Source organism: Mauremys reevesii, linkage group 2 (genome assembly GCF_016161935.1).
Source record: "Mauremys reevesii isolate NIE-2019 linkage group 2, ASM1616193v1, whole genome shotgun sequence".
Lineage (NCBI taxonomy): Eukaryota > Metazoa > Chordata > Testudines > Geoemydidae > Mauremys > Mauremys reevesii.
In genome coordinates, this window is record NC_052624.1 from 69,113,581 (window position 1) to 69,135,286 (window position 21,706).

The following is a 21,706-nucleotide window of genomic DNA, read 5'->3' on the forward strand; positions in this document are numbered from 1 at the left end:
GCTCCAAAGCCAGTGGAAGACTCCTGTTGACTTCAGTTGACTTTGGATCAGGCCTTGTGTCCCTGGGCTGCAACTCTCTCTCTCAGTAAGTTGTACATCACGGAATAAATATGGACATTTCTCACTTATTGGATAGGACCAATTTCACCCCAGACAATAGACTCTGTGTGTGTGTTCAAATAACACCACACTGCCCCAGATTGGCCCCTTGGACTCAGGAGGATTGTCCCATAAATCAACAGTGAATTTCACCTGTGCAGTCCATCAACATTATCCACCATCCAAAAGTTCAGTTTTTATCTACCAGCTAGCAGCTCACAGGTCTTGGATCTGCTGCCCTACCTGCTGACTTCAAGTTTGCTGAAGAATTTTGGGGGGAAATTTTCAAAGGCACAAAGGGAAGTTAGGCACCTAACCCCATTGAGATGTTTTGGGTGTTGGACACTTAACTCCCCCCTTGTGTCTATGAAAATCTACCCTCAGGTCTTCTTTATGGTCATTGAAACAACCAATGTCACACCCTTTAGCAGGTCATGGTGCAAGCTCTCTACTTCCCTTTCTATGATTTTATTTTTCCTCATTTTCTATTTATATTTAAATAGGGTTTTTTAAAAAATCTTTATTTAGAATAAATTATTCAGAAAAATCATGTTGATATGGGAGCTTTTTTATTATATAATAAAATGGATTTGAAAAGTGAGAAAATGAATCACAACAACTTGGAATTTTTGTCATGTTAGCTTCTTATGTGCAGGACCCATCAGTTTGGAGAGGGACAGAGTGAGTCCCAATGTAGTCTGGAACTTCCTAACAGTGAGACCTATTAAACTGTGTAATAATATCTCAAGGGAAGTGGTGAAGCCCCTTTGTATGAGACATTTAAAACTACACTGGGCAAGCATTAGAAAAATATACATTAGGGAACAATAATACATTGGTAGAATGTTGAACAAGATGAGTTACAGAACTGTAATAGGTCTTTCCCCATCTCTAAATTCTACGATCCCATGAATGTAGCAAAGCTGTTAGTGACTCTGGTGTATTTCTGCCACTGGGAAAAGAGGAAAAAATCCCCTTAGGATACTGTTGATGTAGAAGGTGCAGCATGATGCTCTGATTCTTTGAAAAGTTTAAGAGCTAGTATTCTATTGAAACTATATAGGCTTTCAATTCATTTGTTGACGTGCTCATGATTCTATTTCCAAGAGAGATTAAATAACAGTAATGCTTAGTGCATACAGTATATAGCACTATACATTTTCAAAGTACTCTACAAATACTAATTAACATGCAGGGCATCCCTGTGACATAGCTAAGTATTATTGGTCCCATTTTATAGGTGTGTAAACTGAGGAAGAGCAACTAAATGACTCAAAAAACTAAAATGTTGAGAAAAGAAAGTTAATCAGCTTTAGAACTTACCAAAAACATTTATAATCAAAGGAAGATCAGTGTATTTTTGGCTTTTTTGTCTATCCCATATGAATTCCAAATAACAGCATTGTCCAGGTTATTTTGCAGAAAGAAAACAAAACCAAAACAGCCCACCACCTCTCAAAAAACCCCTCTTTTAACCTTATCCCGAGTAAGTTATAGCACTTCAGCTTCTCTGCTAACCTGTGCTTGTTAACTAATAACTCATCCTCCCACCCCAGTTCATTTGCCTCTTACATCCAGCTATTGGCTCCTGTCTGGCATGTAGATTGTGAGCTCTTGGGGTGGGATTGTGTTCTTTGTTACTCATCTGTACAGCACCTAGCACAACAGAGCCCTGATTCTTGTACACTGCAGCTCACGAACAAGTGGCTGGTACGTACAGCACCAGGAATTTGTTTAAAGCCTGCATCAAATACTAGAATAATGAATCTCAGTGAAAAATTGTATTGCATTAGCAATGCTATATGAAGAATTCCCAGATAGATCATCTGATAGATGGATGCTATGTTACACTGCACTATCTCAGGGAACTAGAGTATTTATTACTAATGCAAGACACTAGGAGGGTTTTATTAAATGCAAATATACATTATTTTTCCTTTGGCCCAAGTCTTTGAAGTTAACAAGATCTGGGCCTGAAATAGTTTCTCCCGTGGGAGGGAATGTGACCAGACCAGGCTTGAAATTGCACAAGATAAAACGATAGATTTTTGACTATGTTTAATTTTATCTAGGTAATTTTAATAAATACAAAAAAAATAATAAAAATGTTGTGTGTTTTATGGTGGATCCTATCCAGCAATCTGAGCATTAACCTCTTGGGCATTCACTGTGGAAGGTGCAGATAGGATCTTTACAGCCCATATCATTCTGGGGAACTATCTTTGATTGTCTTTCTTTCTAATGACCTTTATAATGGAACCCTGTTCTGAGATCATCTACAGTACCACTCCCAAAAGGGTGCTTATGGGGCTTAGTCCAATGCCCATTGAAGTTAATAGAAATATTTCAGTTGTCTTCAGTTGTACAGTGAGTTATCACTTCCTACTTCCCAGCTCCATCTGCTTCTGAGAACTGACATTCCTCACTTCTAGGATGCATTTGAGCTGCCCCAAGGGATGTAAGCAACAGATTTAGGAATGTGATCAAACCTAGATTCTGTGCTATATCCTGCAGCATGCGCACACGCTGGAACCCACTCTGTCATTCAACTTTTGCACATGTTTCCCAGTGATGTTTTCTGAAAATCCTTCTCAGTAGGACATCATGGAAGAGAAAATCATTTGCTTACCCCAAGCGGATGTGCTCCCTTTTGGAGTTTGTTGTAAGGACTATATTTAGGTTTAGGGGGTTTCCCAGCAGCTCGATCTTTGTGCCTTCTACTACTTATGTGCTGTTAAAAAAGGGATATTACAAAAATTACCTTCTTTCAATCAGTATCACATTATTAATAGTTCACTTCAACTCCTGCCTTTCGACAGGCATACTCCAGTCCTGAAAACTATTGCTCTCCACAACAGTATTAATTTGACTAATTAAAATAAAATAAAGCAATAATTAATAACCATTTAGATGCATTTCAACTTGAAGGAGCTTTTAGTGCTTCATGTATTTGGGCGACATTTTCCAAAATGCTCAGCCATGGTCTTACTCTGCTCCGATTGAAGTCAAATGGGAGTTTTAGCACTGCTGACTTCATGGGAGCAAAGTTAGGCCTTTTAGAAAAATCCCACCTTAAAGCATCTGTGAAATGCAGCCAACTGCTGCACAGCAGAGATGGGAGAACCCAGGAGCATCCCCTACTGAAAAACAAAGTGCCATAAGACATTTAAAGTCCATGTAGGACAGACCGGAGCTTTCAAAATTTCACCTGAAAGACTGCCACACAGAATGCTGAGTGGCAGTCAATTAAAAATAAAATCATATCAATGCAGAGCTTATATTTAAAAACTATTAGAATGTACTGTAATTTCCTGTACAGATTTTATGGTGCATTAGATGCTAAGAATTGTTTTTTTCTATAATTGTTTTTTTTTCTGAAAAGAGTTATAGCAAGTAAGATAAACAAGGAAAGGAACCTTTTTTTCCCCTGAAAGCATAAGACCGGTACAAATGTAGTCCATCAGAGTATTTATCTCCATACTTTTCTTAACAAGTTTTCAATTCCAAAAGGCACATAAAGTAACTAAGTGTTTTCCAGAACAATGGCTTTGTTCATCTGAGAGAGAATGATTGACTCTAACTTAGTGTAGTTGCAATTTAGAGGTGAGGCTTATTGGCTGCAGAAGAACACTGATAAAAACAACCCACACTGCTAAGGAGGTTTTTCAACGTTCTATAAAAAGGCTCTCTCCACACACACCTACATCCTCATGAATACAAATATCACACAGCACACAAAATGACAGGGTTTATTAAGCCATGACAATAATGGTAGTCTAAGGACACTTGTAACATTGTAGTTTAGAGAAAGATTCTATAATAGTTTTAAAATATATATATAATCAGTAATTTTTGAGGAACTGTACTTTATCTGATGGAAAATCATACCGAAAACAAACACACAGAGCACAAGCCCAATTGCAAAGGGCAAAAGCAGCAAGCTCCATTTAGATGTGAATTCTCATCACACTGACACATGCTAAATGCGCAGGTATTTCACCCTTATGAAAACAAGGCAGAGTCAAGGATTCAGTGTTGTCCAAGCTGTTTAAGTACCTGTTTAAGTTGTGTCTCAGAGTTTACGTGCACATCGCAAATTTCACAGTGAAATGTTTTGTTTTGTAGGCCTGTGTTTCCTTTATTAACAGGTCCCTTGCCTTTGACGCCTGCCCGGGGAAAGGCTTTAATAGTTCCACTTCCATTCCGAGCTTCCAACATAGTTTTGTGCTTAGTCCCTGGAGAGATTCCAAATAGGAAAGAGATATTTTGGGCAAGTTAACTGCATTTTATTATTTCAACTTTTATATACATATTATCTAATCTATTTATCTATCTATCTATCTATAAAATCTCTGTTTTGTCCAATGTGTTATCTTTGAAACATGTCCACATTGCCTATATCAGTAGGATAATAGAGTAACAATATTTCACATTTAATATGTAATTACCTGGAATTTAATTATTAAAAGCACCTATCTAGGCAACAAAACAGGAACAAGCAGCCACCACCAGTAAGTAATGGCATGCTCAGGATGTCCTGAGGTGAAGTTAAATAGGTGTGACTTCTTTCATTAACACCTGCTGCTAATAAGACATGAACTGTAGTTGAAAAGGAAGAGAGATTTAGCTATTAAAGATGTTGTTGCAAGTGATTTGTGATGAGGATAATAAACAGTACTTTTTAAGTACCAGAAACTTGAATCTGCAATTCAATAATCAGTTCCCAAATCCTGGAGCTTCCAAAAAAATAAATAACTCAGACAGAGCACCAGCTCCAGGCGGCAATCTAAGGATCTTAAGGGCCTGCGACAGAAACCAAAACATAAGAGAAATATGGACATTGCTCACATTTGTTACTAACCAAAAAAAATAGACAAAAATCAATAATAAAGGCTCTGATTGTTATATCTTTACTCATGTTAAATAATACCATACATAACTGATTTTAATGTGGCCACTCACGGTTTACGCCACTATTCAATGTGAATAATGGTGTTACAATCTTTATTCAAAATTAATACACGCACACATATACTTTAGCAGAATAGTAACCTAATTTGAAAATTTTTTGACTTTCTATTGCGATAAACACACAAGGCTGGATCTTGATCTGATGTTGAATTGATATGACTGCATTGACTTCAATGGAGCCATATCAAATTAAACTAGTTAAAGATCTGGCCCATAATATTTAAAACTACTCAAACTTCTTTTCACCATCAGAAACAATAAATTAGCATGTTCTTCTCAGTTTAAATGAACATTGCACCATGCCAAGGTTATCTCTTTTGGATTTCAATTTAAGACCTTTCATCATTTTAGGCCTATAATGTTTCAGCTAAAACCCAGTCTTTATCCTAACTAATCCCCCAGAGTCTCACGCTAATACAATAAGGTCTTTAGCCTAATAACCCCATTACTTATGTTTACCTACTTGCCCACCTGTGTCTTCCAAATTAGTATGAAATACACACCTGTCAATACTATACCCCTACAATGTCATTCTACTTATAGCAAGCTTAAGATCACCCATGAGATGTTAGATAAACTCATAGGTCAACACTGAGTAATCTCTATCACTATGTTATGTTTCAGGCTTTAAGTTCAGCTTTCTCTCTCTTCTTCAAGTCTATTCTTTCTGTTCTTGGCTGTCTCCTAAGGTCTTGTTTTTCCAGCCTTGTCTACATTAGGGAATGTTTTCAAAATGTCCCACTGGTGCTAGCAATGTTGGGAGTTCTATTATAGACAAGATGCTGGCTGCTGACACCAGAATTCTTAACCCTGCTCACAACAAGTGGAATCAAAATGGCGTTTAACATGCTGGCAACAGATGAGGGCCTGTCTACACCAGGGCTCTCCAACACTACTAACACCAGTGGCAAGAAAGTGTTACATCTAGGGAAAAGACAGTCACTAGTTGCCAAGCAGTAGCTATCATCAGCCAATTAGTGCAGGGATTATTTTTTTTTATTCTGTATGGTTACCAAAAATTATTGTTCAGCAAGAAACTTGATCTCTGATCTTTGCATTTTGACTGGCTGATGCCCTCTATTTCAGAATAATTTGTTATATTTTATACCAAACTATTCTCTTTGCCAGGGCCGGCTTTAGGACGTGTGGGGCCTGATTCGAAAGGTAAGGCCCCGGAAGACAACTGCTGCTGAGGAAGGACCCTCCGCGAAGTGCCGCCGGAAACAGCAGCAACCGATTGAGCTGCTGCCGAAATGCTGCCGAAGACAGCGGCAGCGATTGAGCTGCTGCCGAAGATAGTGGCAGCAATTCGGCGGCAGCTCAATCGGTTGCTGCTGTTTCCAGCGGCACTTCGCGGAAGGTCCTTCCTCAGCAGCAGTTGTCTTCCGGGGCCTTACCTTGTGGGGCCCCTCTTCTGGACACTGCATTGCCCTCTTAGGCATGGGGACTGATTCATGGGAATTGGCCTAAAGCCGGCCCTGCTCTTTGCTATTTGACATAAATGAAAGTATGCAAATTCTGAGCACTAAAGGTAAGAGCAGTCATATTAGATCAGATCAATGGTCCAGCTAGCCCAGTATCCTGTCTTCTGACAGTGGCAATGCCAGGTGCCCCAGAGGGAATGAACAGAACAGGGTAATTATCAAGTGATCCATGCCCTGTCATCCAGTTCCAGCTTCTGGCAGTCAGAGTGACAGAGTATAAGCTGTTACTTAGCACCATAATGTTTGGAAGCAACGAAAAGTGAAATTTAAGAAAACTGGTAACTTTCAGGCACTAGACTTCCTTTTTTCCTCTTATGAAAGACTCTTTGCTTGTCATTTTTATTCTTTAATAGTTAATGAATTCCATGTAATTGCCAGTTTTCTGCCACCTCTTTGTCCCCCTGCTGCAAGAGATCTAATCTATTCAGAGGAAGATAATTGCAGAGCTCTTGAGACAGAAAAGAAATTGCTACATCTCACCACTGTTGTGCGCCTCCAGCTGCGAGGTGGAGTTGACAGCAACCTTGCATAGTGAACAGTAAAGCAGTCTTTTTGCCTTTTCTTCCTCGGTCTCCACGGAAGGGCATGTGTTGCTGCTAGTGGCTGTTGTGGGGATTTTTTCCACTTTAGAGGTGATCTCAGTTGTCATAACACTGCTTTTCCGAATTTCCACTGTTGTTGTTGATATTGCTGGTGTCCCAGTGGTAAGGTCTGCAGTCAACAATAAGAAGGAGATGGAAACAAAATAAATGTACTGACCTTTTTCATTGGGCATGTTAATATTGCAGCTACAAAGAGACGCGTAATATTTCGGCAAAACTTTGACTACTGATAATCAACTGAATTTGACCTTTTTCTTATTACTAGAATACATTTGCAAAATACAGTGCTATATTGAAACACCACACATACTGTCCCCCTGGATAATACAAACACTTATGACATACAAATTTCTTAAACTGAAAAGGCATATTGACACCATTCCTTTAGAAATGCAGGATAATCCCTTAAAAGAGGTCATATCATTTATTAGTAAATTAGGCAGTTAATATTTGTACACAGTTCTTTGAGTTTGATAAAGTGCCATAACTGCTATGTATTATCTGATTTTTTAATCTTTTAATATTCTGTACTATTTTTAAAAATGTGTGGTTCTGAAATGAGTCAGATAAAGACAAAACCTTAAATTGATATTACTCTTGATCTTAGCCAAAGATAATAGATTAATAACAGTCATTACTTACAGGGCTTTATATTTTTCATAGAGCTGTAGAAACACACTCAATTTGTTTAGAAAAAATGTGTGTATAACTATCATATACACAACGTGACACATATATTTTTAATTATTTAGAAATTTCCCATATAAAGAAGCACCTATCTTCACCTAGAGACTCCTTTCCCTAAATTACAAATACAATAAACTAAAATTAAAGATACAATCAACATATATTCTGTAGACATCATTATAATAATGAAATAAAACTCAATTATAGTATTTTGTGATGGCATTAGAATGCAGAGATGTGTGGATTTATATTTTTCCCTTTACTTGTATATTTTTGAAGACTATCACAAGAAACATTTATTTATTAAAATCATATACAAAGTGTCCATACAACCTCCTATATATTTATTTTTTACAATAAGATTCTGAGTGTTATTGAAATAATTACAGGAGTAAAAGGTGGCAGATAATGTTTAAAAAACCTAGATGTTGATTTACAAATTATTATAGCAAATGAGATGGTAGAATTGTGACATTAGAGATAGCCCAGCCAATAAGAACACAGTTTACTTTAGTCCATTTGCAGGGTTAAAATACTGTAAAAGGTGGGATTTTTTCTTTACATTCTGAAATATTTACTTTGTGACTGTGATTTTATGGTTTTAAAATATAACCCGATTACATCCCACTGTAGCTATGAAAAAAGCCCTCCAATTACATCCTAGCCATGAAATACTGAATAACTTTGGTAACAAACTTGTTATTATAATATATAAGACCTAGGGATCAAGCTGGACCACAAATAAGAAATGACATTGAAGTAAAATATGGTGGCAAAACAAGGCAATGTCATTTGTAGATTGCATAACAGATCATGGAACAGGGAGAGGCTAGTTCCTCTCCATGGCCTTGAATCAGAAAAACACATCAGCATGTGCTTAACGTTAGTAGAACTCAAATGTGTGCTTAAAATTAAGTTTGTGCCTAAGTGCTTTCCTGAAGAGGTGTGGTTGCTGAATTGGAGCCCAATAGTCAGACTTAGCCATATTTACTCATTTTGGGTAGCACCTTCCTCCATTAGAAGCCCTTTTGACTTCATTGAGACTACTCCTGGAATAAAGGTACTACCCAGCATGAGTAAGGACGTCCTGAAGCTGGCCAGATATGTCCATGGTGCAACTGTGCTTAAAATACTGTGTTGAGTTTAGGGTCCCTCACACACCTGAAATGCATCAACAAATTATAGTGAATTTAAAGAAGAGCAAAACATATTTATGATTATGGGAGTAAAGAGACTGATTTATGAGAAAACATGTAAAAAAAAACCTTGGCAACACAAAAACTAATTGAATGATAATGGTCAATGAGTATTTGTACTCTGTATGAGTACAGAAACACAAACACAAGGGAGGAAATGGTTGAGGATGTCAGAGGTGAAAGTGGGTCAGTATGGCATACTGGTAAGAAGTGGCCGACGGTACGGGCCCGTACACAGCCGACATTAAAGCGCTAATGTTTCTGCCCCTTTTGCCCCTCCGAGGGCTGCTGGGGGGGGGCGGGGAAGAGGCAGCTGCCCCAGGGCCCAGCGATTTAAAAGGGCCCGGGGCTCCCGGCCACCGCCGCAACTACTGCAGCAGCGACAAGAGCCCCAGGCCCTTTAAATCACCACCAGAGCCCTGGGTGGCACGAGCTGGCCAGTGCAGAAGGGCTGGCTGGGGAAGGCTGACCACCAGCCCCACTCTTTCCAGCCCAGAGCGGGCCCCCGTACTGGTAAGACTTTTATGTTACTTTCACCCCTGGAGGATGTATTAACATGTGTCATGGAATGAAACAGACTACACATCAAGAAAATGTCCTCACTAAGGACATTGAGCCAGGGGGTTAGTGTTGCAAGGGATAGAGTACAGGCATTATCTCTTGGGATTTTTAAAACTAGACTGAACAAAGATGTATTGTAGGGGACACTCCTGCATTAGCAATGTAGTGGACTAGATGGTCCTTTTCATCTGTAATCTCTATGAATTTATTAATCTTCTCTCCTTTTTGAATTTTTATTCTTATAGTTTCAGCATGATTAAAGTGTAAGTCACCTATCCATGCAGGGAGACAATCAAATTTAACAACACTAGAGTTGAAACAAAAATTTGCCCTTAGAGGCAAGCGATATAATCGTACAGTATAATGACAGCAATCACTCTTCTAGTTCCAGAGAAGGCACAGGGAGTGGAGAGAGTAAATAGCCTCCTCTTGTCTTAAAGCTTTCTCCTTTCTTCTTACCTTCTTCTACTTCTTTAATTCATTGTGTTAACGTGGCTTAATGTTTTCAAATAGTACTTCATATTAGAAGTAAGACTTTAAAACGCTAAGTACCACAAATTAATCGTGCTGTTAAACAATAGAAAACTATTTATTTTAAATATTTTTAGATGTTTACTACATTTTCAAATATATTAATTTCAATTATAACCCAGAACACGAAGTGTACACTGCTCACTTTATTTTTTATTACAAATATTTGCACTGTAAAAAACAAAAAAAATGTATTTCTCAGTTCACCTAATACAAGTCCTGCAGTGCAATCTCTTTATCATGAAAGTTGAACTTACAAATGTAGAATTATGTACAAAAAAACTGCATTAAAAATAAAACAAATGTAAAACTTTAGAGCCTACAAGTCCACTCAGTCCTACTTCTTAGCCAGCCAATCACTCAGAGAAACAAGGTTGGTTACAATTTGCAAGAAATAATGCTGCCTGCTTCTTGTCTACAATGTCACCTGAAAGTGAGAACAGGCATTCACATGGCACTGTTGTACTGGCATTGCAAAATATTTACATGCCAGTTGCACTAAAGATGCATATGTCCCTTCATGCTTCAACCACCATTCCAGAGGACATGCATCCATGCTGCTGCTGGGTTTTGCTTGATAATGATCCAAAGCAATGCGGACTGACGCATGTTGATTTTCATCATCTGAGACAGATGCCACCCACAGAAAGTTGATTTTCTTTTTTGGTGGTTTGGGTTCTGTAGTTTCCGCATCAGAGTGCTGCTCTTTTAAGACTTCTAAAAGCATGCTCCACACCTCGTCCTTCTCAGATTTTGGGCAGCACTTCAGATTCTTAAACCTTGGGTCGAGTGCTGTAGCTGTTTTTAGAAATCTCACATCAGTAATATTATATCATAGTGCATATTACGTGTAGTTCCATTTCATGAGCCGCTCCCATATTTGTAAACAATGACACAAGCTGTTTGGCTCTCTTGCATACCTTTAGTTTAATTATGGGTAAGCTCCGAAAGGTGTGAAGTTTTGGTTACGTATACCGTATTCCAACTGGGTATTCAAAGGTTATTTGAACGTCTTAGGCTGTAAAAATTTCAGAAGCAGGCTCTGGTTTCAGTCAGGCCAGAAATAAATCTAAAATAGTCTTACTCATAGCATAGTATCTCTGCTTTTATATGGATACAGGGTGCTTTTACAGGGTTACACTGAGACCTCCATTATAGTCTCTGTTTTCAAATGTAAAGATGAATGGTCTAGTCTTCAGATCAAGTTAAAAAAATCAAAATGGATTGCACTTTTTTTTTTTTAAAGAAAAGTGTTTTGCAATTTTTTATTATGTTACTCTATTTAAGGAATTATGGAACAGGGTAAATATATATTTCACTATGTTTATCCCTACATATTTACCTACATACTGTAGAAGTAGTTGCTATTTTAATGCTGATCATGCAACTATGGCAGTACACATATACATGAATGTCAATGAAGTCAACAGAAAGATTCCCATTCACTTCAAAAGTCTTGAGATCAGGCTCTCAATCCCATTTCTTTCCTTCTTACATAGAGAAATTAACTAAACAATCCTCAATACATGTAACAGTAAGGTTACATTTTTAAAAGCTGAAATATCAAGAAATGCAAATGTTAAGGTTCTAGTTGCCACCTTATCTCACTTAAATTGCTTATATCCCGTTACTTGTGAACTTTAATATACAATGGGTGCAATGTTGTACTCAGTGACACAATCACAGCTCTAATTAAATGGGAGCTGAACAAATATCTCAGGAAGCAAAATTGGGTCTTATGTGTGCATTGTGACATGTTAAGCTTAATATAAATTTAGACAGATCCTGCAAAGCCTTACTATCCAGTGGAGGCTTTTTGTTTTCTGTTTTAAGTGAGTGTAGTTACACTGACATAAATCAGACTATGGCCGGCAGTGAGCAATACTCCGTTTTCACAGTTGCAAGGATTAGGCCCTTACATTTTGCATTTTCTGACTCTAAAGTGTTTAAAATATTAACCTTAATATTATAGCTCTGAATGTAACTATGATTTTTTTTGGAAAAACATGTGTGTGTCTGCTCATTCCCCTGTCCTGCAGACTCATATTTTAACCAAGGACACTGCAATGTGCACATCAATTCCAAAGGACAACAAGCAGGGAGAGAAGTGGAGCGGTGACTGTCCTCTTATATTAAATGGGAAAACTCAGAAATGAGCTGTTCAAAAGAAAAAGGATGTGAGTGAAGAAAGTGAGGAGAAAATGAAGCATGCAACTTCTCAAGTCACAATTCTCCCCATTCATAACCTTTTTTTGGTGCAACTTATTGCATAGGTAAAACAGGTGCTACTGGCCTCAGAGATCTCAATGTACGGGGTGTATATATATTGTGGCAAAGTTCCTCCTCTCCTCTAGTAGGTCCTGCGCTTATTGGCGGATTTCTTCCCCTTAGTGGTTTTCCCCTTGGATGAAACCCATAGTCTGGATCAACTACTCCTATGTCTGATTAGGAGTAGCGGGGCTAGGGGGGAACCCGGGCCCACCCTCTACTCCGGGTTCCAGCCCAGGGCCCTGTGAATTGCAGCAGTCTCTATAGTGCTACGTGTAACCGCTGCTTGACCACTACAGCTCCCTGGGCTACTTCCCCATAGCCTCCTTCAAACACCTTCTTTATCCTCACCACCGGATCCTCCTGGTGTCTGATGCTGCTTGATTGTATGGTGTTTTCCTCAATCCTCCAGTAGTACCCCCTCTCAGTTCTTAGTTCCTTGTGTCTCTTGCTCCCAGCTCCTCATGCGCACTTCTTTCCTCTGGCTCCTCCTCCCTAGACTGGAGTGAGCTCCCCTTTTTATACCAGGTGCCTTGATTAGCCTGTCCTGATTGGCTGCAGGTGCTCCAATCAATGTAGCTCTCTCCAGTGCCTTCTAGAAAGTTCTTAATTGGCCCCAGGTGCCTTGATTAGCCTGGAGCAACTGCCATTTTGGTTCCCATGGTACTAGGGATTTGCTTAGCCTGGAGCTAACATACCTGCTCCTCAGTACTTTCCTGTAGCCATCCGGCCTTGCTCCATCACAATATATTTCCTCTACACTTGCTCTGTCTTTATTATTTCCAGAAAATCAATATAAAAACTTCTTGGGTTTGTAAAGTGGATACTTGACACACCTGTGACATATTATGGTACTGCTTTTCTGGGATGGGAAAAGAGCACCTAGAAGAGCACAATTTTATGGACAGATCCAAAAAAGACCTTGTTTGTATTTTTCTTGGGAAATTCATGGGTATCTAAAATACATCGTTTTCTTTTGAAATAACCTTGGTAACTTGCTTAAAAATATTAGTGCCGGTGTCATATCCTACGACACAGGATTTTACTTCTCCTTAAGAACATTAAGTTGATGCCTAGACCTAATATCATCTAGGGAAAAAATGTTCTGCTTAGACCATGACCGGGACAATGTATTATTCTACATGCCTTAACACTTGGCTGATATGAGAGCTGCCATTTTTTTTTAAATTTCACTACTGAATAATGATACTCACGTGGGTGACTTCTCTGGGTAAGACATGTTACAGGATGCAGTTCTTTTGAGAATGGTATTACATCCTGACTCTTAGGAGTGCTTAGAACTTATATATATATGCTGTATTTTGGCAGTATCTGTGAGAGATATAGGTGATGAATATTTACCAGCCTGTTCATCCTTCAAGTGTTGATGTTGTCTTTCCTTCTATTGAATACTACTGCAGCAAAATTATTCTAATTAAAAACTATTCTCATCAATGCTTCCCACTACTTTAAAACTTTAGTTTCTTCATTCCAAAACTATGAGACAGTAATACTAGGCAATGCTTTTTATTGGTTTAAAAATCAGATACATCATATAGTAGGAGAAAAAAACAAAACTTACATAGAACAACATTTCTTAAGGCATATTCTGTGCACAGGAAATGCTTGAGGGAATGGATGATAAAAAGCTTATCATAGAATCATAGAAGATTAGGGTTGGAAGAGACCTCAGGAGGTTAACTAGTCCAACCCCCTGCTCAAAGCAGGACTAACCCCTACTAAATCATCCCAGCCAGGGCTTTGTCAAGTCGGGCCTTAAAAACCTCTAAGGAAGGAGATTCCACCACCTCCCCAGGTAACCCATTCCAGTGCTTCACCACCCTCCTAGTGAAATATCTAGTTTTAACTCTGCCTGAATATCTGACCTCCTATATGTTTTTTGATCTGCATTTCACCATATAATTAGCTTGCCGTGAAAAAGGAAATACTGTCAACTCTTATTCTATTTGAGTTCATTTTAATATATATTCTTCAAAGCAAGAACCTATGCACACCTATACATACATTTCACTAAATAAGCCAAGTGCCACCAGCATGTTATGTGACAGATAGCAAACACTAATGTGCACTCCATATATCTTACTTAGACACCTTTCAATAAGTTGCCCTTTTATCACCACATACTTTCAATTTATACAGTTTTCTTAATAATGTGAAAACCAATAAAAGGGAAAGCTACTCAAAGTACACTTTAGTTCACAGTCAAAAGTCATGCAAAGTCTAAAGCTATAAAGACAACGTTACTCATGTAGACTTTAGAATTGTCTGTAAAGGATTAAGGTACAAACACTAAAATTTGTCAAGTCGGTTTAAAAAGAGGAAACTAAAATCCCCTTCCCACCATTCTTCCCAGTTAACCAATATTCAGATCTTTGAATAGATTAAGTTTCTGCTCTCTGCATGCAAATTGGTGCCCTCAATACAGGGAGCTGCCTTAAATGTATAAAGGATTTTAAACACCAGCAATCAGTCATTTTAATTGACAATTGCTTGAAGACCAAATCAGCACCTATTAACAATGTATTATGACAACTCTTTAAGAGCTATTTCAATAATATATAACCTAAAATCAAGCTTGAAATTCATTCAAAGTGCAAACGTGAAAGAATTGTTTCTGGTGACGCTGGCTTGCAGCGCTGTGTTATTTTCATACCAATGACTGCAGAAAATATGCATTATTGCAACTGTCACTGTTTGGCTTTGGCATAGAAAGAGATTACTAATATTGTGCGGAATAGGACGTCAGCAGCAAATAAAAGGAAACACTTCAGGTTTCACAATGGACTGATGGTCTCATCTTAATATAGTAATAGAGTAAGTACTTATAAAAATCCAGAGAATGCATAAAAAGCATCTGTGAGTATGAATTTATTCCATAAGGCACAGACCTCATAATTCAAGTGAGAAACCACAAGTGAGTTATTAAGATCCTTTTAAGTAAGCAGTATTAATTTTATATCCCAAATAAGCGCCTCATGAATTTTCTTTAGATTAAGGACACAGAAATTATAGTTAGTTCATTTCCCCCCTGCTCTCTGAGAATGTGAGTCTCACCCATCAGTTCTTACTGCTAAACCTAAGCGTTCTTCATTCTTAAACTGTACGTACACTCCCCCAGCCCCACCCCCCCCGAGGAAGGTGTTCTTTGGTTTAAAACAAATCATAACTGTTAATGAGCTTATTTTTTCTCCCACAGTCTCAGATGGCGTGGATGTTAAATACCCAATTTAACGTGTTCATATACAACCCAAACAAGCTCCTTTTTCCTTTTTCAGTGGAAATTTTGCCATTGATTTCAATGGGTTGAGGATTTGGCTCAATATACTGTACATAAAAATATTTTTAAGTTAAAAGTAATTCTATATTCATTAATTTAGTGCATTATAATAACTAGACGTATTACAGCGCTTACATTCCTGCTTGAGACCAGGATTTCAAGAGGAGACTAAGGGAGTTCGTTGTCCAGACCCCAGTGAAATTCAATGGGACCTAACTTGGTTGCTTTGAAAATCCCACTCTTAATGTTCTCTCTAATAGTTATAGTAATTTATGAGATACTATTTGCATCTTTTAATGCAACAGAAAAGTATATTAAAACAAAACTGCCTTCTCACAAACATATGCAGGCTAACATTTTCAAACTTGGGTGACTTCACTGAAATTACTCACATGCTTAAGTATGTGTTTCACTGGATCAGGGCCTTCAATAAGTAGCCCGGTTTTCAAAGTTGCTGATCCCTGCAGCTCCCATTTCGTTCAGTTCGAACTTGTTGGGAGTTGTGGGTGATCATCACCGTCTCTGAAAATCAGGACATTTGTCCCTATGACTAAAAATGGATGTAGAGGAGTAATTTTTGCACCCAAGTTTGAACATTTTGGCCCCAAATGCTTACACATACCCATACCCACCCAGCCACACACAGTCTTGTAGTATAGTGTTGTGACAGAATACACCCATGTTCACACCCTACACACTATTGTAATAATCTTTCTACAAAGTATGCCTTGTAAGGCATCGTTTGAAAACTCATAATTTGCCGGTCAATATCGTCCCGGTAAAGCATGTGTGGCAACATTGTATGTGAAGTTATAAGATTCCCCTGTATGATGTTATTAACATGTTTCAACCCCACAGCCCTGTCCAGGGAGAAATCAGGACTGTCCTAAACAAAGGAATGTGTGCTCTGCTTAATTTGCATTTAAGCAGTAAAGAGAGTCATCAATCAGGAAGGGAAACAAAGAAAGTTCAAACAGGTGAAAAAAAACCAGCAGCAATTATCCTTCTTTGGCTTTAAATGTTTTTCAACATGGGGACTGAAACTATAAAATGGAGGGACAAACACCACAAAGGATCCCCCACCCCTCTCCCTGCCTATTGCTTTTACTGCACCTGAAGAGACAAAAGAAGCAGTCGTTGGACTCTGGAGGAGGGGTCCGGACCTGAAGAGTTTGGTCAGTAAGACTGCTGACAGAATGTGGTGAGAAAACGTTGCTTTGAATCTAACAGAGTTTGTTAAGTTAGGCATCAGTAAGCGTTTTATCTTTATTTTTCTTGTAACCCTTTATGACTTTTATGCCTCACTACTTGTAATCACTTGAACTCTCTTTGTAGTTAATAAATGTCTTTTTTGTTTTACCTAATCCAGTGTGTTTAAGTTGAAATGCCTAGGTAACTCCATTTGGGGTAACAAGTTGTGTGCATATTATTCCCTTAAAGGAATAATGGACTTAATATAGTCATACTGTCCAGGAGAGGGCAGGGCAGTACTGGACATACATTTCTGGGGGATTGGGACTGGTAGTGTATTGGGGGTCACCCTGTGGTAATTTTTATAGCTGGTAAGAGCCCAGGTGTTGCTGGCTAGCTGCAGCACACACACAAACATGGTTGGGAGTGACTTATGTGTTGAAGGCTGTTTGTGAGCAGCAACGCATTGTAAAGGGCAGCCCAGGTTGCAGGGTAGGGGTGAAACAGCTCCTCATTAGTCTGATCTGTACCTTGGTATGCAGTGATGAGTTGCCAAAATCTTAACAACCGGTTCCCTATAAAAAGTTCTGATTTAAGGGATGTGCCACAGTATGTATTTTTTGTACCAATAGGGTTACCATACGTCCGTATTTTCCCAGATGGCGATTTAAAAACCAAAAAGCCTGACATGTCCAGGAAAATTTGGCTGTATGTTAACCCCACCTAAAGTTCTTTTTAAAAAAGATGGGCCTGAACTAGAAATGAGCTCCGTTTCACATGTGTGGGTTCCCGCCACTCCCTGGGGGTGTGCTAGGGTGACCAGATGTCCTGATTTTATAGGGACAGTCCCAATTTTGGGGTCTTTTTCTTATATAGGCTCCTATTACCCACCACCCCCGTCCCAATTTTTCACACTTGCTGTCTGGTCACCCTAGGGTGTACACATGTGTGGGTCCCAGCTACTCCCTGCCCCCCTCATTGAAGCAGGTGTTCAGGGTTACTGCCCTGGGAACTGCAGGGCACCAGTGGACGTGGGGCCGGCTGTAGACAGGGACGTGGGGCAGGGCTAGCTGGAGGCAGGGGGTGCGGAGCTGGCTGAAGACAGGAGGGTGCAGGTTGGCTGGAGGCAGGGCAGGGGCTGACTGGAGGTAGGGGCTGGCTGCAGGTAGGGCAGGGAGGTGCGAGGCTGGCTGCAGATGGGGCTGTGGGGCTAGCTGGCTTCAGGCAGGGCCGCACAGGGGTGCGGCTGGTGTTGGCTAGAGACAGAGAAGTGCGGGCTGGCTGGCTTTGGGCGGGGGGTGCAGCAGGGATTGGCTGGAGACAGGGCAGGGGGTGCAGCAAGGGCTGGCTGCGGGCAGGGGGGTGTGGGGCTGCTGCGGGCAGGGCCGGGGGTGCAGCGCTCCGCTCGGCTTTTCTTTTTTTTGCTTCGGTGGCGCTCTGGACCTGCCCCCCCATGTGTCCCGATATTTTGTTCATGTAATCTGGTCACCCCAGGGCAGGGGGTGCGGCAGGGGCTGGCTACAGGCAGGGGGTGCGGGGCTGGTGCGGGCAGGGTAGGTGATGCGGGGCTGGTGCGGACAGGGCAGGGGGTGTGGCAGGGGCTGGCTGCAGACAGGGGGTGCAGGGCTGGTGCGGGCAGGGCAGGGGGTGTAGCAGTGGCTGGCTGCAGGTAGGACAGGGGTATGGCAGGGGCTGGCTGTGGGCAGGGTAGGCGGTGCGGGGCTCGTGCGGGTAGAGCAGGGCATGCGGGGCTGGCTGCGGGCAGAGTAGGGGCTGCGGCAGGGGCTGGCTGTGGGCAAGGGGTGCGGGGCTGGCTGCGGGCAGGGGATATGGGGCTGGCTGGAGATAAGGGCAGGGGGTGTGGCAGGGTGGCGGGTACTCATGGGAAGAATGGCTTGGAGCAGCCCAAGCTGCAGGATGCAGCCCAGGCCCAGCAGAGCAGCCAGGGACCCACCAGGCAGCAGCGAGAGCCCCAGGGCCAGGGGTTGGGGGAGCAGCAGCAGGAACAGGGCCCATGCTCAGGGCCAGGCGGAGGCCTACATGGCTCCCGCAGTGCAGCGCCCCTGGAGGCTGGAGGGAAGTGGGTTAACAACCGGTTCTAAAACTGCTTCAAAATTTAACAACCGGTTCACGCAAACCGGTGCAAACCGGCTCCAGCTCACCCCTGCTGGTATGTCACAAATGTTACAGAATCTCTAGCTGCTGTTTCACAGTTAGGGCTGAGATGCATTTTGCACTTAAAGCAGGGATTCACTCACTTTCCTACATATGAAGAATGCAGTCTAACTGCCCCTTGACAAATGCACTCACTCTTCAAGTAAAGAATAATTTTTCTGAGAAGTTAGGCATTTTTCTGAGAAGAATTAGGCACGTACTTCTTTCAGTTAAGTATCACCAACTATTGACTTATATGATATTTAAAAACATTAAAGTGATATTGTACATGATGGAGGCTATTGAATCTGCCATAATGTAGAAGGTCAGCACTCTGGACAAAAAACTGAACTATTTCTATTCAAACCAGCACAGTATGTCAAGATCACTACTGAGGTGACTCTTCTGGCTTCACTTTTAATCATTGAGCATTCTCCCCGCTTCACTGAAGCCTTAAGAAAACTTCATTACGCCTACACGTTTTTTCTTCCCTTTGTTGAGGCCTGCATCGTGGCTACCATCCTTCAGCCTGAGGTGAATAAGGTGTGGCTTTTGTTGGAACCCCTGAACACTACCTCCCTGGACAGATGGAAGGAACACTGTTGAGAGACTTAAGGACTGTTGGTCTTCTCCAGGGCCAGCATATTGCCTTTCCAATGCTCTCAACTTCTTCTGGCCATGGAAACCATATACCAAAGCAGGGATGCAGGAACAGTGTGGATGCTGAGAGTCACTGAACAAAACTGTGATCCCTGTATTTGATGGAAACCACCTCAAGCCAGGGGATGTGGCAGCACCTATGTACCAGAGACATCCTTGGTGTTTAATTGGAAGAGGGCTGACTACACTGTTTTGACCAGCTCCTGCTATTAAGTTCTCCGACAAGCCACATCAACTTGATGTACTCAATTGTTTGTGACTCAGAAGCAAAGGATGAAGAAACCAATAATTCCATTTCACCCTCTTCTCACTGATGCCTCGGCTCCAAGTTCTCTGTTGATATGTCTTGCTGGTGAGTCAATAGGAAGCAAGCAGAAAAAGATGACTGAATGTTCAATGACTGAAAGTGTTTTGAAAGAGATTAAGGAAAAGGAAAACAGAAAACTGCATGTAAGAGCTTTTTGGACTTCTGTAGTTCAGCTGGATTCTATTATGGCCTGCTTCTTCATTTAGCAGTGCATAATTTTGAATAAAATCTATATTACATTTTTACCATCAGTCCCTTCAGTTTAACGCATAGGTCACCAATCTTGAGAAGGATTAACCACAAAAAAGGGAGGACTACATTCCTGCTGAGGTTTATTGAATGGAGCTGGCCGTAACCACAACAGCTGGGGGTAAAAAGGCATAGGGCAAGGAGAAAGAGAGGAAAGTGTGAAGCAGTGTCTGAATTTTGGAACTTTCTGATAAATGTTGCTTACAAAACAGACAAAAGGAAAAGGAGAGGAAGAAGGAGAGAGATGGGGGAGGAGAATCAATTTATTCTCAAGATATTTTAAGTAATTCCTGGTTGTGAGTAGATTTGGGAGCTGTCCTTTCAGGCCTATCACACAGATTTCTCATCTGTGAGGCAGAAGAAAATCTGCTTTCAGAAACTATGAATGAAAGGTTCTCTGCTCAAGGAGCTTTAGGGGAAAAAAGTGTTGCTAGCTGAAGCTACTGTTGCCATTTAATTAATGAGACTTCTGTAGTGAAAAATTCAATTTAAAACCAGGACAAAGGACAAAGAGTTAGCTTAAAGGGTGGAGTTTACAATCAAGCATAGGGAGGATTTTGCTGATTGTATTCTCGGCTGACCTGCTAAAATAACATTTGGACTCTGACTCTGACTTCAAGGTTAAGCATAAGGTTAAGTATAAGGTTTAATTTCTGTAGCTACATTGTTATTTTGGAGACTGCAGTGTAAGATTAGTAATGTAAAACGTAGCTTTGAAGAGGAGGCACAAAACCATCAAATTTATGTGAATGTTATATTACCCTGTATCTAGGATGCCCAAGCTTCACAATACCAAGAGCCACATCAGCAAACTGCCATGAGCCTAATAGCTGCATGTATTTTCTAGATACAGTTCCATACTTTTAAATCAAAAGAAAAACAATCATCATTGTACTTTTATCTTAGAATCATAGAATATCAGGGTTGGAAGGGACCTCCGGAGGTCATCTAGTCCAACCCCCCGGCTCATTTATATATCTCATATATCATCCGTGATAAATGAATTGAAATTGCACGATGATTGATTGTCAGAGGGAACAGCACATTAAGGGGGTCCGGACTGTTAGAGCCATTTGTTTCCATAGATTCATACCTCCACACGGAGGCCAGATTGTATGAATTACATACAGGCCCATACTGAGGACAGTACAGAATCACATTATCCCAGGGAGGGCTCAAAGAAGGATTGTAATTCAAGAGGCAAAATCCTACCCAGAATTCCATTTCTTCCAAGAGTTCCCTGGTGTCAAGTGAGGGCACATCCGGCACTATCCCTTAGGCAGTGTACTGTCCAGTACAGAGAGATGTTAAGCCAGCAGCTGGAGGTGGGTAGGTGGGACAACGGGAGAAAGCATGGAGTACACTGGCAACAGTTTTCTGTGCTGTACTACAGAGGGTGGGATTTTAAAGTGAGGAAACAATTGGAGCAGCGGTAAGTAGGGAAAGCC

At 40.6% G+C, this 21,706-nt stretch overlaps 1 protein-coding gene across 8 annotated transcripts in view; it reads right to left on the reverse strand.

Moving 5' to 3' along the window:
- ZNF385D (zinc finger protein 385D) overlaps positions 1-21,706 on the reverse strand; it is a 609,937-nt gene that overhangs the window by 4,366 nt on the left and 583,865 nt on the right. For all 8 annotated transcript variants that reach the window (XM_039525575.1, XM_039525573.1, XM_039525576.1 and 5 more), the window contains 3 exons: positions 7,035-7,265; positions 4,156-4,334; positions 2,729-2,830 (listed from right to left, as the gene is read on the reverse strand). In XM_039525575.1, coding sequence (XP_039381509.1) covers positions 2,729-2,830; positions 4,156-4,334; positions 7,035-7,265 — 512 coding nt within the window. The remainder of the gene's footprint in view (positions 1-2,728; positions 2,831-4,155; positions 4,335-7,034; positions 7,266-21,706) is intronic.